Raw genomic sequence first — 13,849 nt, 5'->3', positions numbered from 1 at the left:
TTCTCAGGCACTGAAAATGCTGTTGTCAAACTAACTCTTGGTGTTGGAAACGCGTGTAGTCGTTCAGTTTTATCCTAATTCCTTCACTTTGTGCTAATTACCTACAAAAAAGTTATTTTACTATTTATTTTCTGTTGACTGCTTCTTGACTGTTTCCAGTGGAGAACCACTCAAGTAAGAAAAGTGTGAATTGCTGCAGTGGGTGTCCCCTGGGCATGGGACAAAGAATAAGTAAGCAAGACATTTCTTTGAAGTCTCATATTTTATCTTGGAAAATATGACTTACTGCATTTTACTTAATGATACATCCATTTATTTTAATGTAAAAGTGATATTCTCTCATCCAAAAAGAAAAAAATCTTCGAACAAACCTGTTTAAAGGGTCGCCTGCGTGGCTTAGTTAAGTGTCTCCTTCGGCTCAGGTCATGATCTTGGGGTCCTGGGATGGAGCCCACATGGGGCTCCCTGCTCAGCGGGGAGTCTGCTTCTCCTTCTGCCTGCCCCTCCCCCTGCTTGTGCTCTCTTTCTCTGATAAATAAATAAAAAATATATATATATATTTTTAAATCTTTTCCCTGTACTTTTGTCTCTGGAAAGCCCCTGGTGCTCTTCTTCTTTATCGCCAGGGAAATCTCAACTACTGTTTGATAAGAATTAGTACTCATTCAGTATGTTTTTTGAAATTAATTTTAGCACTGTAACAGGATAATTACTATATTCAGCATCTATTACCAGCTTGTCACATTTTAAAGAAGAACACTACGGCTTGAAAAAGTCTTGCTCCAACCAGGAATCTTTTAGAATATAGCTGGTTCTAGAATGAAAGCCATAGTGTAAACAACATAAACATAAAGTGGTGTACTTTTATAACTGTTAGAAATTACTGGAACCAATTAGAGCTCGAAAGACCTTAAAGAGCATTTATCCAGGTAATCCCAATCTAAGGGAGTTTATGGGTAAGTTTTGGAGGCTTTGAATCCCCTGAAATTATATGCAAAATTGTGTATGTACATTTTTGGAGGAGAGCACTGATAAAAAGTTCATTACATTTTCAGAAGGATTAGTGCCTCTACAGTTAAAATGCACTCATCCAGTATGAGGTTATAAATGTGAAATTGGTCTAGAAAAGTAACTTTCAAAACCACACAGATAAGTAACAGGCCCAGTGCTGCTGCTTTTTATATTTCCTTGGGCTTAAACTTTCTTTTTAACGAAGAAAACAGTTTTTTACTCTAAAGAAAAACAATACAAAATTACATACTTGTTCAACTGGATTCAAACTGAGCATACTTCCTGCAAACCTCCTGTTCTTTTAACGCAGGATGCAAAAAACCATTTAATCTCATTCTTGTGAAAACTACAGTTGCCAAGAAACAACCAACTGTTAAAAGTTCATTAACGCTAAAGCACAACAGGATTTTTGTTGTTGTTTTGCTTTTAAATTATTGATTGAGAAGCTTTCTACACTGAGCCATGCATTGATTTATTCATTCATTCAGCAAATATTTATTGAGTGCCTGGCTTTGGTTGGCTAAAGAAAAAACAGCTAGTTTGTTTTGGGAGTGGAGGGAGGCAGCAGTTGGTAAGATGGATATACTGGGCTAAAAGCAGGGGAGAGCAGAGAAAAATCAGGCTTGTTTAGAAATATGAGAGTCTAATATTCCTCCTCAGTTACCCTCCTTTCTCACTGTGGCAGGTAGCAAGTCTCAACTTTTAGGAAGACAGAGGTGCATGTGGATATTCCCAGAGGATTTTGGTCTCTTTTGCACATAGAGCTAAGGGAAGCTAAGAGTGGGTTACTGCCCCTGGACACTGGCCAATTGTCTGCCTTGGGATAAATTTGCTTCACCTGCTTCATGGGAATAATGCAGGTGAAATATGATAAGTTGGCATTTAGGGCTTTTAAGAGAACAAAACATTTAAGAACCCCTCCTTGTCACTGTCATCAACAAAGCCCCTGAATGTCCTTCTCTGGAGCTTTGCTCAGGGTCCTCTGTACCCAGCTCCCACCATCATGCTGGGTGATTTCAACATGCAACATTGACATCCCTTCCTCAGCCTCCTTACCACATTCTTAACGTCTAGCCTCTGCTTTCCTTTCTAACTACAGCTTGATCTCTCACCCATTCAGAGCAAAAATTGTGATTTTCCTTTTATAAAATACAGCCCTAAAATGAGAGAAGGAACAAAAAACTATTAAAGTTTGACAAAAAGAATCCTTAACTGGTATGTTTTATTTGATGGCCAAGCTGCTATAGTAGTTAGGAATTGTGTTTAACTTCATACAGTAACCTAAAATAGCTGTGGCTTAACCAAGACATTGATCTCTTAAGAGAAATCTAGAGGTAGCCAGGCTAGTGCTGGTACAAGGAGTCCACAGTCACCAGAGACCCAGACCCGTTTTCTCTTTCAGATCCTATGTTCTTGTGCATGACTTCCTCCATGATGTCACCTCATAGGCCAAAATATGTGCAGAGTTTGGGTTCCAGCCAACATATCTGATCTCAGCACTCTGGGGAAAGGGTGGAGGACAACAGGCCTCCTTCCAGCTAAACAAACTCCCTTATAATAGTTCTATTTACATCTTACTAGCCAGACTTTGGCCAGTTGAGCGCATCTACCTGTGCAGGGAGAGCTAGGAAATGTCTTTTAGTGAAGCCTATCTCTGCCCCCCAAATAAAATCAGGGTTCTGTTATTAAGGAAGAAAAAGAAACTGAATAGTGGGTGGTGCCTAACAACGTGTTCCACAGCTGTTCATCAATACCATCTCCCAGGAAGCATGGGGAGATCTAGAGACTCCACCGTGCTTTGTGTAAGGAGGCGTTCAGTAAATAATGGGTGAATGAATGATTTTAATTCATGCTGATTATTTTTTACATTCCAGGTAAATATAGACTACACCAAGCACTTTTTTTTTTAAGATTTTATTTATTTATTTGACAAAGAGCAAGAGAGGGAACACAAGCAGTCTCCCCGCTGAACAGGGAGCCTGATGCAGGGCTCGATCCCAGGACCCTGAGATCATGACCTGAGCCAAAGGCAGACACTTAACGACTGAGCCACTCAGGCACCCCATAGAGCAAGCACTTATTAATAAGCTTCAGGGAAATGGCCAGAACTGAAGTGCCCCTATTTGGACTCAAAAGTTACCTTCTTACATTTTGACACTTTGTGTAGGCTTGCTACTTAGAAAAACAGAATCTGAGTGAGGTCTAATCCAAATCTACTGAATCTGGACCCACCTTTTAAATAACATGCCGAAGTAATTCTTATGCACGTTGAAATTTGGGAAGGCATGCTTTATTGTGTTTTTAAAACTGATACTGAACCACAGAAAAATTTCCTTAAAACATCTTCTTGTACCAGCTTTAAGGGGGTGGGTGGGACGTTTGTGTGTGGGGGGGGGGGACGGGGTGTGTGTGTGTGTGTGTGTGTGTGTGTGTGTGTGTGTGTGTGTTTTCCTTCAACTTCTTTCCCCCAGCTGGTCAGCGTAATGATTTCAACCTGTAGAGGCTATAAAAAAAAGTCCACTAATTGCTGGTTCGAATAGTTAGCAGATAACTGAACTGAGGAAGGAAACAGCAGTTTGTGGTCTCTGTCGTAAGGTTTTAGTTATTTCAAGTGACTCAGTTATTATAGGGGGTGGGATGGAAACTTCAGTCAGTCCCTCAAACACATACTCCTCTCTGTCCCCACTGGCTTCCGGCTACCTTCCCTGGGGCCAGCATTTGGTAGAGGGGGGCTAGCAGGCTTAAAGCCAGCCCCTTAGTTTGCAGAAGTCCCCCCAGGTGACCCCTATGGACTCCTGCTCCAACCACACCTTAACCCCATTGTAATGAAAGTCAAGCAATTCATTGCCTAGCAGGAATTGTCACTAAGTGTAATTACTATTCTTAGGCAGTTGTGAGACGTATTTGCTGGCGTGAGAGGTGTTAGCCCCCTGACCTGGAATTTCTGATAACCAGAATAAAAACTGTAGAGACCTGTTCTCATTCTGCCAAGTTTCTGGATAAATGGCGGGGCAGGAGAGTTTTGCAGGTTTTGGCATAGCTCAACAAAATCATTATTACTGGTACTGGCAAAGGTAAGCTGTTTTTTTCCTACTCCGAATGAAAATGAAGGCCATCCGTGCTCTATTTCTTACCTGATTTTTGGCAACTTACCAACTATTGCTTTGGAAATAGGTGTTTTTAAACAGTTAATGCAGAAATCATCCTTACCCTTACCCCTTAGCCTCCCCGGGAAAGAAGAAAGAGTCCTGGGGTTCTGAATGATTCTGCCTTAGTTGGTGAGGTCATTCCTGTTGTGCCCTCTCCACTACTAGGGGGAAGCCAGTGTTCCAACCCTGCCAAGCTTACCACTCCGGCAACTGGTTTGAACAACAGCACAGCGGTTACTCCCTTTCTGTCTCCACCTGTGGCTGTGCAGCAGCTGGAAATGGACTCGACCTTTCTGTGTGGGAGACCTCTGGACCCCCAGCTGAAACTCTGGTCCCTCCTAAGGTATCCTTCCCTGAAATGATTCCTAGATCATCTGCGTGCCCAACATAGAAGCATCTTTTTCCTGTCTTCACGCCTCCAGATGCTCTCATTCCAATTCCCACAGCCGTGGCTTTTGCTCCCCATTTTAATACCAGAGAGTAAAAGCTGATGACTGAAGAAATTCGGCGAACAATTTAAGTCATTACTATCTTCCAAAAACAAAATCCTAGGCTGATGACGTCTGTGCCTAAATTCTTACTACTAAATTTTAGATGACCATTCACTTGATTTTACTCTTAAAATAGGACTGGAGGTAGTTTTGTTTTGCAGGAGCAGAAAACATTAACACGCTTTTCAAAGATATTCTAATATTTTGGTTACTAAAGTAAGCTATTTCTGAAATCACACAGAGGGACTAGAGTAAGGCAAAGCTTTCCCCCATCCCTTCCCTCTTCCGCATCTCCTCCCCATTTAGGAGAAAGTCCTGTTCAAGTGCATCTACGTCCTCTAGATTTTTCCCTTCTCTTCCTAAATCAGCGTGATTGGGCTTTATTTTTGTTTAGGGAGTTGGGGGAGACTTGAGCAAGAACAGACTGAGTAGTACTGGTTTACTCTTTGCTTCTGCTTATAGGTTGCATTAGATGTCCCGCGCCCACCCCCCACCCACCCAGTTCACCCTTTTAATAAAGAGCATTCTTTAAAAGTTGCCCGTTTGGTTGTGCTGTGCTATTAGCTCATCCCTTATTGACTAACTCAGTGCTTTAACGAACTTTTACCTATCTCCAAGTATTTGAGTGATTTTTGGCTAAGAATAAATTTCTAGATGGGCGCGTGGTGGCTTAGTCCGTTAAGCGTCCTGACTCTTGATTTCGGCTCAGGTCATGATCTCAGGGTGGTGAGATGGAGCCCCGTGTTGGGCTCTGGGCTTAGCGAGGAGTCTGCTGGAAATGTCCTCTCCCTCTCCCCTCCCCCTGCTTGCACACTCATTCATGCACACACACACTCTCTCAAATAAATCTTAAATTTTGGAAGTGGAAGGTCTGGATCAAAGGATATAACATTTAAAATTTCAGACAGCAAAGTATTCACTAAAAAGCTTGCCTAAATTTACACTTTTCATGGCTGCTGTGGGTATGCTTGCCTCTCTATGTTTCTGTGTGTGATTAACCAATGTGACAGGTGAGGAAGCCATATGTCTCTTATTGAGGGCAAATACCTTTTAAACTGTTTCTTGGTATCTGTGTTCTGTGACCTCATCGATATCCTTTGTCCACCTTTTTTTCTGTTGGTTGTGCCCCTTCTGTGTACTTACATATTATGGAAATTAGCACTTAGTCAAAGTGTTAGTTTTTTCTCCAATCTGTTTGGTAATGTCCTCCTTGTGGGATGGCCTGTGCCTTAAACCCAGAATTAGATTTAATAATTAAGCCCTCAGTTTTTAAAACTTGCATTTGTTTTTTGGGGTTTTTTTTTGCCCAAACTTTTCATTTTCAGTTTTTCAAGTCTGTTTTAGGTGTGCCTTCTTCTATATAAAATATCTTGTTAGATTTCTTGGCTTTTTCTTTTTAAACCCAAATCAGCTTTTTAGCAGATGTTTGATATTAGCATCACTTACAAAAAAATAAAAATCTTTTGCTACATTGCCTGAGGTTTTAGCACATTTTTTTCTTCTACCTCTTCCCTTTTTTGACCTTTTGGAAAACAGGCTATGTGTCTTCTGGTGGTTACTTCTATCTTAAATAGAGAAGTGTAGGTTTGAGTTTATTAGCAGCTTTGGAAAGGAAAGCGTTTCCTGATTTCTGTGTACTAGTGAGAAAATGAAGAAATTAACACTGGACAAAGAAATAAGACAGGCACAACAACAAAAGAACAAAGAAACATAAGTAACATTTTAAAAAGAAATTAACACCCCTTTTTCTTTTCTTGTCCCCCCCTTTCTTTTCTCCATTTTTGTTGACACCTGGGATTTTCATCCCACTCTCCAGGCAAATTATTACTATAACATACAGTTTCAAGAATTATAAACATATTCTTGTGCCACCTGCCTGCTTTCCTGGCAGGAGTTTTGGTTATGAAGGTGATCATCAAAATTCCAGATGGTAAGGCTGTGCTGTGGGCATCTTTTGCTCACATGCCCTTGCTTTAATCTTGCCTAAGGAAGTGACCTCTGCCAGGTGTCACAGTTTAATGCCCGTTTCCCTACCATAGCACGCCTGTGTTCTTAGCTCTTATTTCTCCGAGAGCTTAGCCTCCCGAGAGCCCTCTGCATTTTGACATTGTGTCTTAAGATCAGAGGATGTGAATATCTTCAAAGTGATTCTCAGGTCTTTGGGCTCCATCAGCGCATCTGTCCCAAACTCCCACTAGCAGAGGAAAACAGTTACTAGATGTGCCCTTCTTCAAGGACACCAGCACTGCCCAGGTGTCCCTCACACAAAGAGAAACCTCCGTCTCCAGAGCATCTGCTCCCTGCACCCTGGTAATGTAGGATCCACATTTACCAGAACACGTGTTGAAAAGGAGGAAATGTGAAGTTACTTGGACACTGTATTAAAGAAATGCCTCATTCAAGCACAGACTCTGGCTGTCTTAGCCCTTTCTAAATAGGAAAAACATGCCAATGGTGAGATTAAATTTATGGTAACCATATAATTTATTTTCGAAACCAGGATCTATTTCTGACAGAAAGGGAGGCATACTTTCGGATAGATTGAAAAGAGCTAGGGGGTCTTTGGCTTTCAATATAATCTCAACCCTCTTAGCAAGGGAGGCTTAATTGAGTTCATTGGTGCCAGGAGCTACCAGGGCTCTTCCTGGATTGGTTGGCTCCTTGGAACAGCTGTACATCCTTAACAAAGACAGTTCCCAACAGGTACCTATGGAGAGGAGTCATAGAAACTTACACTGTCCCGGGAGAGCCAACAGGGTCTGGGTTAACCAGCCGAGATTCATTTGGGGAGTACTTCTGGAATTTACTTCTTTGATTGACTGGTTTGCTTTTCTATAGTCTCTGCATCTGCTTAAGCACCTATTGTCCTGGTCCTTATCTGAGCCATGGGCTTGGGGTATGATTAGAAGGCTACAGGGAGAATGTACTCATGAAGATTTTGCAAGTTGTCATCTGGAAGGAAGGGCAGACCACCAGGTAGAGAGTTGGGCATTTATTTAATGCAGGGACTGTGGAGTCTGGATACCCGGGTCCCTGGTGTCTAGTTCATATTCGAGGCCCTGGGAGGCCAGTTAGTTCCCAGAAGCTTCAGAGAGCCCTGAGGTCTTTGTCAGGCATGTTCCTCCTTTATGATTTTTTTATTCTGTTGACTTCATCCACATATTTTATAATTATAGTCCATCATTTTGACAGCTAATGTTTTCTTTAAAAGCATGTGTTGATAATAAACCTTTAGGAAAAAAATGTTTTTTCTTAACATCCTGATTTCCTTGTAGGAAAGCAGAGCTCTGGCAGAGAAGCAAGATGAAGACTCACTGGAAGGTAACAGAAACCCTATGTGGCCATGGTCGAAAACAAAACTAACCCATTCCAGGTTACTCATTACTCAGCTGGCTAGAAGCTGAGAGATTCTACTGAAAAATTCCTACGTAGGTCACATAAGCCATTTTCTTCAGCAGTTTGGTCTTGGGAAACTGCTTCTGTGGGAAGCTTGAGTAAAGCCACCTGTCTGGGTCTTTCTGAAGGACTAGGAAGTGGGGATGTTCCCAAACACAACAGTAACTTGTTTTTAAGATCTGTTTCCTCCATAAATGTAAACTTTGGGATTAATTCTGCTTTATTTTTTTAAGATTTTATTTTATTTATTGATTTATCTTATTTATTTATTTATTTATTTGATACAGAGAGAGAGTGAGAGAGCAAGCGAGCACACAAGCAGGGGGAGGGGCAGAGGAAGAGGGACAAGCAGGCTCCACACTGAGCAGGGAGTCTGACATGGGGCTCAATCCCAGAATCCCGAGCTGAAGGCAGACGCTTAACTGACTGAGTCACCCAGGTGCCCCTTAATTTTGCTTTAATTTTGATTGTTAAGGGGGAAAGTATCAGGTGATCACTGTGGCCTGGCCTCCTAGCTTCCGTCGGGGTTATTGGTTCCTGGAGGACCTCACAGGCCCTGTCTGTGGTGTCAAGCAGTGCTCCTTGGAGTTCTTGATCTGTTTTGGGTGAAAAGAACAAAGTGCATCTGCCCAGAGCAGGACCTGTTTCTGACTGTATCTTCTTCGAGGAAGGGAAGAAAGTGGCCTGTTTTACTTAAGTTATGGGAACGAGAAGTGGAAGAGACAGGCAGAGATAAGACCATTGCCTACTTCTTATCACTTCCCTCACCTCCAGGGCACCCCCACCAGACCAAACCCACCCACTGCCTTGTGACTTTGTAGCCCCAGTGACTAAGTCAGCAGGTTAACAGGTGCTCAATGTTCAAATGAAATCTTTAAATGCTGTGGGGTAGTTCTAGTTTTATTGAAATATATTTGGCTGACACATAAATAAAAGGTGCCTATTCCAGCTCTCGGGGATTTCATTCTGGTTAAAGCATGAGTCAAATCTCCCTGCTTTCATCAGTCCTGCAGACATTATAAAGATATAGAGGAAAACCTACAAAGAGTGTGCTTTCTGGATGCAGACTGCCAGAGTTCTAGTCTCACTTATGAGTTCTGTAATTCCAGACAAATTCATCTCCAGGGCATCAGCATCCCCATCTGTAAAATGGGATGTTAAAACCGACCTTGTAGAATGTGTGAGGACAATAGCTCTAAAGTGCTTTTAAGTGTTTTAACAGCATCTGGCAGGTAATAGCCACTTCAGCGGTTAGTGTAAGCTCTTTGTAGAGCTGGAGCAGCTCTGTCCAGGAGAAACGTGATTTGAAACACAAATCCACCCACGTAGACAGTTTTAAATTTTCTAGTAGCCATATTAAAAAAAACTAAAACTAAAGAGATAAACAGATGAAAGTAATTTCAATATTTGTAACCTAATATACCCAAAATATTTCATTTAAACATATAATGAATATGAAAATGAGATTTTTAAAAATCTTAATAGCAAGTGTTCAAAATGCAGTGTGTATTTATGTCACATCTCCATGAGGACTAGCCTCATTTCAAGTGCTCAGTAACCACATGTGGTGAGTGCCTACTGTGGTGGACAGCTTGGTCTCGAGGGCCCACAGGTTTAGGGAAGATGTAATTAGTTTGTCTTTTGTAGGTTTCTTTACCACTAGGGCCAACATCACTGGAAGGGCCTAGATCATTAATCTGGGGTTCATAGCTGACCACACTGTCTGTTTTCTAGGCCATAGATGACAGGACAGACAGTGGTCTGCTCATAAGCATGGTGGTGCTGACACCTTTCCTGCCACCAGGAACCTGCAGAGCCAGGAGCCTTTTAGCAAACAACTGCCCATAGCAGTGAAGGAAAGGACCCTGGGGCTTGACCTTAAGAAAGAATTTCACGGGACGCCTGGGTGGCTCAGTCAGTTAAGCATTGGACTCTTGATTTGGCTCAGGTCATGATCTCAGGGTTGTCCGATGGAGTCTTGCCTTCAGCTCCATGCTCAGTGGGGAGTCTGCTTCCCCCCTCCCTCTACTGCTCCCCCTGCTTGAGCACTCTGTCTCTCTCTCAAAATAAATAATCTCAAAAAAAATTTTTTTAGAAAGTCCAGGAAAAAAAAATAGAAGCATCTAATTTTATGACCAGAAGCTCTCAAAGGAAATGTAGTTCAAAAGGGATGGGAAGCTCTAAAGAATAAGAACGGACAGCATAGGGGCGCCTGGGTGGCTCAGTTGGTTAAGCGACTGCCTTCGGCTCAGGTCATGATCCTGGAGTCCCGGGATCGAGTCCCACATCGGGCTCCCTGCTCAGCAGGGAGTCTGCTTCTCCCTCTGACCCTGTTCCCTCTCGTGCTCTCTACCTCTCATTCTCTCTCTCAAATAAATAAATAAAATCTTTAAAAAAAAAAAAAAAGAATTGGACAGCATAGTCATGAATGACTTCAGAGAAGAAAGTAGGAAGTAGCTCATGAAACATATATGATGCATTAGGCCTACTTGATGATCTTGGTTCTAAAATAAGTATAGAGGGACATTAGTCAGCTCAAGCTCAATAACAAAATGCCACGGACTGGGTGGCTTGAATAACAAAGTTATTTCTCATAGCTCTGGATACTGAGAAGTCCAAAATCAAGGTGCTAGCTGATTCAGTGCCTGGTGAGAGGTCTCTGCCTGGCTTGAAGATGGCCACCTTCTCATTATATCCTCACTGGGCAGGGGGAGAGAATGCACCAGCACTGGTATCCTTTTTTGTAAGGGCACTAATCCCATCAGACTAGGGCCCAACCCTCATGAGCTCAACCAACCCTAATTATCTCCCAAAGTCCCCATCTCCAAATACCATCACATTGGAAGTAAGTGTTTCAACCTATGAATTTGGGGGGAACACAAACATTTAGCCCATAATAGGCATACAAATACAAAGGAGTAGCATGATCCCATGTATTAGGAAGTAAAAAAAATTACAATCCTGAATGAGCTAAGGCTTGCAAAAATTACAAAGGAAGAGAGGGCTTCTTTGGTTGCATTCAGTACAGGGAGAGAAAACAAGGGATGGCATTAAAAACCTTGGAAACCCAGCAACTTGGAAGTAATATCTAGGTCTGATGCTTTCATGATAACACCACCTCATCATAGGGTTCCAGGTTTTAAAGAAGAAAGACCAGGCCTCCCTCTGTTTCTGAATTAGTTGCTCTATATAGTTTGCATCATTTACATCAATCTGTTAATTAAGCAAATAAAGCAACATGTTTATTTCAAAGCCCCATCCTATGGGTTTGGTCTGGGCTCCATTGTACTGTGTCCACCCAGGTGTTCATGCTAGAAACTCTGGGCTCATCCTTGACCCTCCCTTTCTCTTTAGCCCCAAAGTGAGTCCATTTCCAAAAGAGTCAACTCCCAAACCTCTTTTGAGTTCATCCATCTCCTCCATCTCTTCCACCACAGAGATGCTCGTTGAGTCTGGTAGTGGTGATTTTCCAGCTTTAATTTCTATTTTCAAATCTTATTGAAAGGAAACATGCAATTTAAAAATTCTAACATGAAATGTCTGCAATATTTTCCTGCTCATTTTTTTTGAAACTCTGATTTTAAGCCATTGCCAATATGTGTCCTATAAAACATATTTTTGTATGCATTAATTTGCTCCTGCAGATCCAAACCTTCATGTGAACATTGAGGAATTAAACAAAGAGTTTATGGTGAAAAGTGAGGAACTCTACGACTCTCTCATGAGTTGCCACTGGCAGCCTTTGGATACGGTTCACTCTGAAATCCCAGATGAGCCCCCAGAAAAGCATGATGTTCATTAAGCTACCCCACTGTTCTATTGATTGCCTCCTGTTTTGTTTTTGTTTTTGAAAAAAAAAAAAAATTCTCCCAGGAATGTACTGGATGCTATATGCAAATGCAGATCTCCAGGTCTTGATTGTGACTGACATGATAAAATGTGATGTAAATAAACTTTACCAGCACACCCATTTCTGGAAGTGTGTTATATTAAATAGATGCCAGAAGAGATCACATAACTATCATGGTGGACCAAGCTGAACTATAAGACATTTGAAAATAGGTCTAATAGGAAAATGGGCCTGATGTGAACTGGTTGGGGCATTAATGGATAGGTGTAAATATATAGAGTATGGTAGCACATAATCTGTCTTGATGGGAATTAATAGCCAGAAGTTGGCAGGTGAACGATGATCCTTTAAAGTTTGGGGCATCTTTGTAATGAAACTCAGCTTGGTGGGGCAATATATATCCTAACCTGCAGAAATTGAGAATATTTGATTAAGAAGGCCTAGATTTAGAATGAGAGAAGAATTGAGTGAAAGATAAAATGAAACTATCAACATAAATGTATATGTTGGAAAGGCTCCTGCCCTGTTGCTGGAATAGTCCACACTGCCTCTGATCTCCTGCTTATCACTATTAATCCTATGAAAGGATAAACATCCGGCTTAAACAGGATGTCTTTACATCCTCTATTACCAAATGGGACAAGGGTACAATGGGAGGTAGCAAATGCTGGGTTGTGGGGCAGAGAAGGCAAGAATGACCACATATCTCTATTGGAGATCACTGATTCTTCAGAATTTTCAGGTTAGTGATGATGGGGACAAATTCGAATGTGAGCAGAGGACTCCTCGTGATAGAAACCAGATAGTGGCAAATGCAGTATGAAAAGCAATGATTACTGCGAATTGGAACGAATGATAGCTGCAAAAAGGCCAGGAGCTCTCCAATCTAAACAAGAGAGAAATGGACAAAAACACAGGTGTTTACACTGTTGACATTGGTATAGTTGGATGCCTCTAGTAAATTTCTGGGTAACAGAGGCCATCTGTCACTGGTTGGTGTGGCCCTGTGAAGTCCTCAGACCTATTCAAGTCCTTCTGTTGAGAGTTAACAGGGATCTAATTGGTTGTGATAACCCCCATGAAGCCTATGTTGTGGATCATTGTGGGTCATAGATAATCAACAGTGACTTTGCAGTTCTGTTTGTGGTTCTTGGATCCATGCAAATGAGCACCCGAGAGCAAGGGCAGGAATTATTTCTGTGCTGCAAGCAGAGAGCTAAGAAAACCAAAGATGCAACCTTGTGCTCACCACTTACTGATGACAACTACTTGGAAAAATGTTTTAATTTCTGGTACTACGATGTTTTGCTGAAGAACAAGAAAACCAATGGGCCAATGAGATGGATCCCCAGTGTCTGATGAGGCAACTTTAGGATTGTGTGGACCTATGGAGCCTTGCTTCTGATCGAGTAGCCTTCCTGGAGATGAGGACTGGGAGGATTAGGCTCTTCCTTGTGATGGAAGTGCTGTGAGCTGACCGCAGGGTGGGCCCGTGGTAGTGTACATTGATTGTTGTAGGGTGCTTTGAGACCTAATGGTGTGCTTCAGTTTTCCTTGAGTGAACTCCATTGGTGTTTCAGCAGGAATCCGTAGGCCAGCAGGAGTCCTAGAGTCACTGAGATGTGACCTGTCTTAAAAACAAGAGGGAGAGGGGATGTGGCTGGCATCACTACCTTTATCTGCTGTGCCTTCGGTAAACAGGCTTCTGCCTCAACAGTCTGCATGTTGTATAGTTGGCACTTGGTTTTGTCTGTCAGCCTATCTTTTCTAGGAAATGCTTTTCTGACTCAAATCTTGGGATTCTTCTTTTTTTTTTTTAGATTTATTTATTTATTTGAGAGAGAGCAAAAGAGAGAGAGAGAGCATGCATTAGCGGGAGGGGCAGAGGGAGAAGAAGAAAGAATCTCAAGCAGACTCCATACTGAGCACAGAGCCCAATACAGAGCTCAGTC

At 42.0% G+C, this 13,849-nt stretch overlaps 1 protein-coding gene across 1 annotated transcript; it reads left to right on the top strand.

Moving 5' to 3' along the window:
* The first annotated feature begins 4,014 nt into the window (after positions 1-4,014).
* Positions 4,015-11,849, top strand: CUNH6orf52 (chromosome unknown C6orf52 homolog). Its single transcript, XM_028107390.1, has 4 exons — positions 4,015-4,085; positions 4,326-4,503; positions 7,927-7,972; positions 11,692-11,849. Exons 1-4 carry the CDS (start codon positions 4,015-4,017, stop codon positions 11,847-11,849), a joined length of 453 nt encoding a protein of 150 aa, XP_027963191.1.
* The last annotated feature ends 2,000 nt before the right edge of the window (positions 11,850-13,849 follow it).

The sequence above is a fragment of the Eumetopias jubatus genome, unplaced genomic scaffold, assembly GCF_037043125.1.
Source record: "Eumetopias jubatus isolate StellerSeaLion01/CBP00866 unplaced genomic scaffold, mEumJub1_p1.0 scaffold_6, whole genome shotgun sequence".
NCBI classification, from domain to species: Eukaryota; Metazoa; Chordata; class Mammalia; order Carnivora; family Otariidae; genus Eumetopias; species Eumetopias jubatus.
The sequence above is the reverse complement of the archived record's forward strand: the minus strand, read 5'-3'. Positions and strand labels throughout refer to the sequence as shown.

Excerpts from the sequence above, each read along its gene's own strand:
- CUNH6orf52 (XM_028107390.1), top strand. The coding sequence starts at position 4,015 with ATGGCGGGGCAGGAGAGTTTTGCAGGTTTTGGCATAGCTCAACAAAAT. Across the intron at positions 4,504-7,926 it reads AAACTCTGGTCCCTCCTAAG|GAAAGCAGAGCTCTGGCAGA; the intron begins GTATCCTTCCCT and ends ATTTCCTTGTAG. Across the intron at positions 7,973-11,691 it reads AGATGAAGACTCACTGGAAG|ATCCAAACCTTCATGTGAAC; the intron begins GTAACAGAAACC and ends TTGCTCCTGCAG.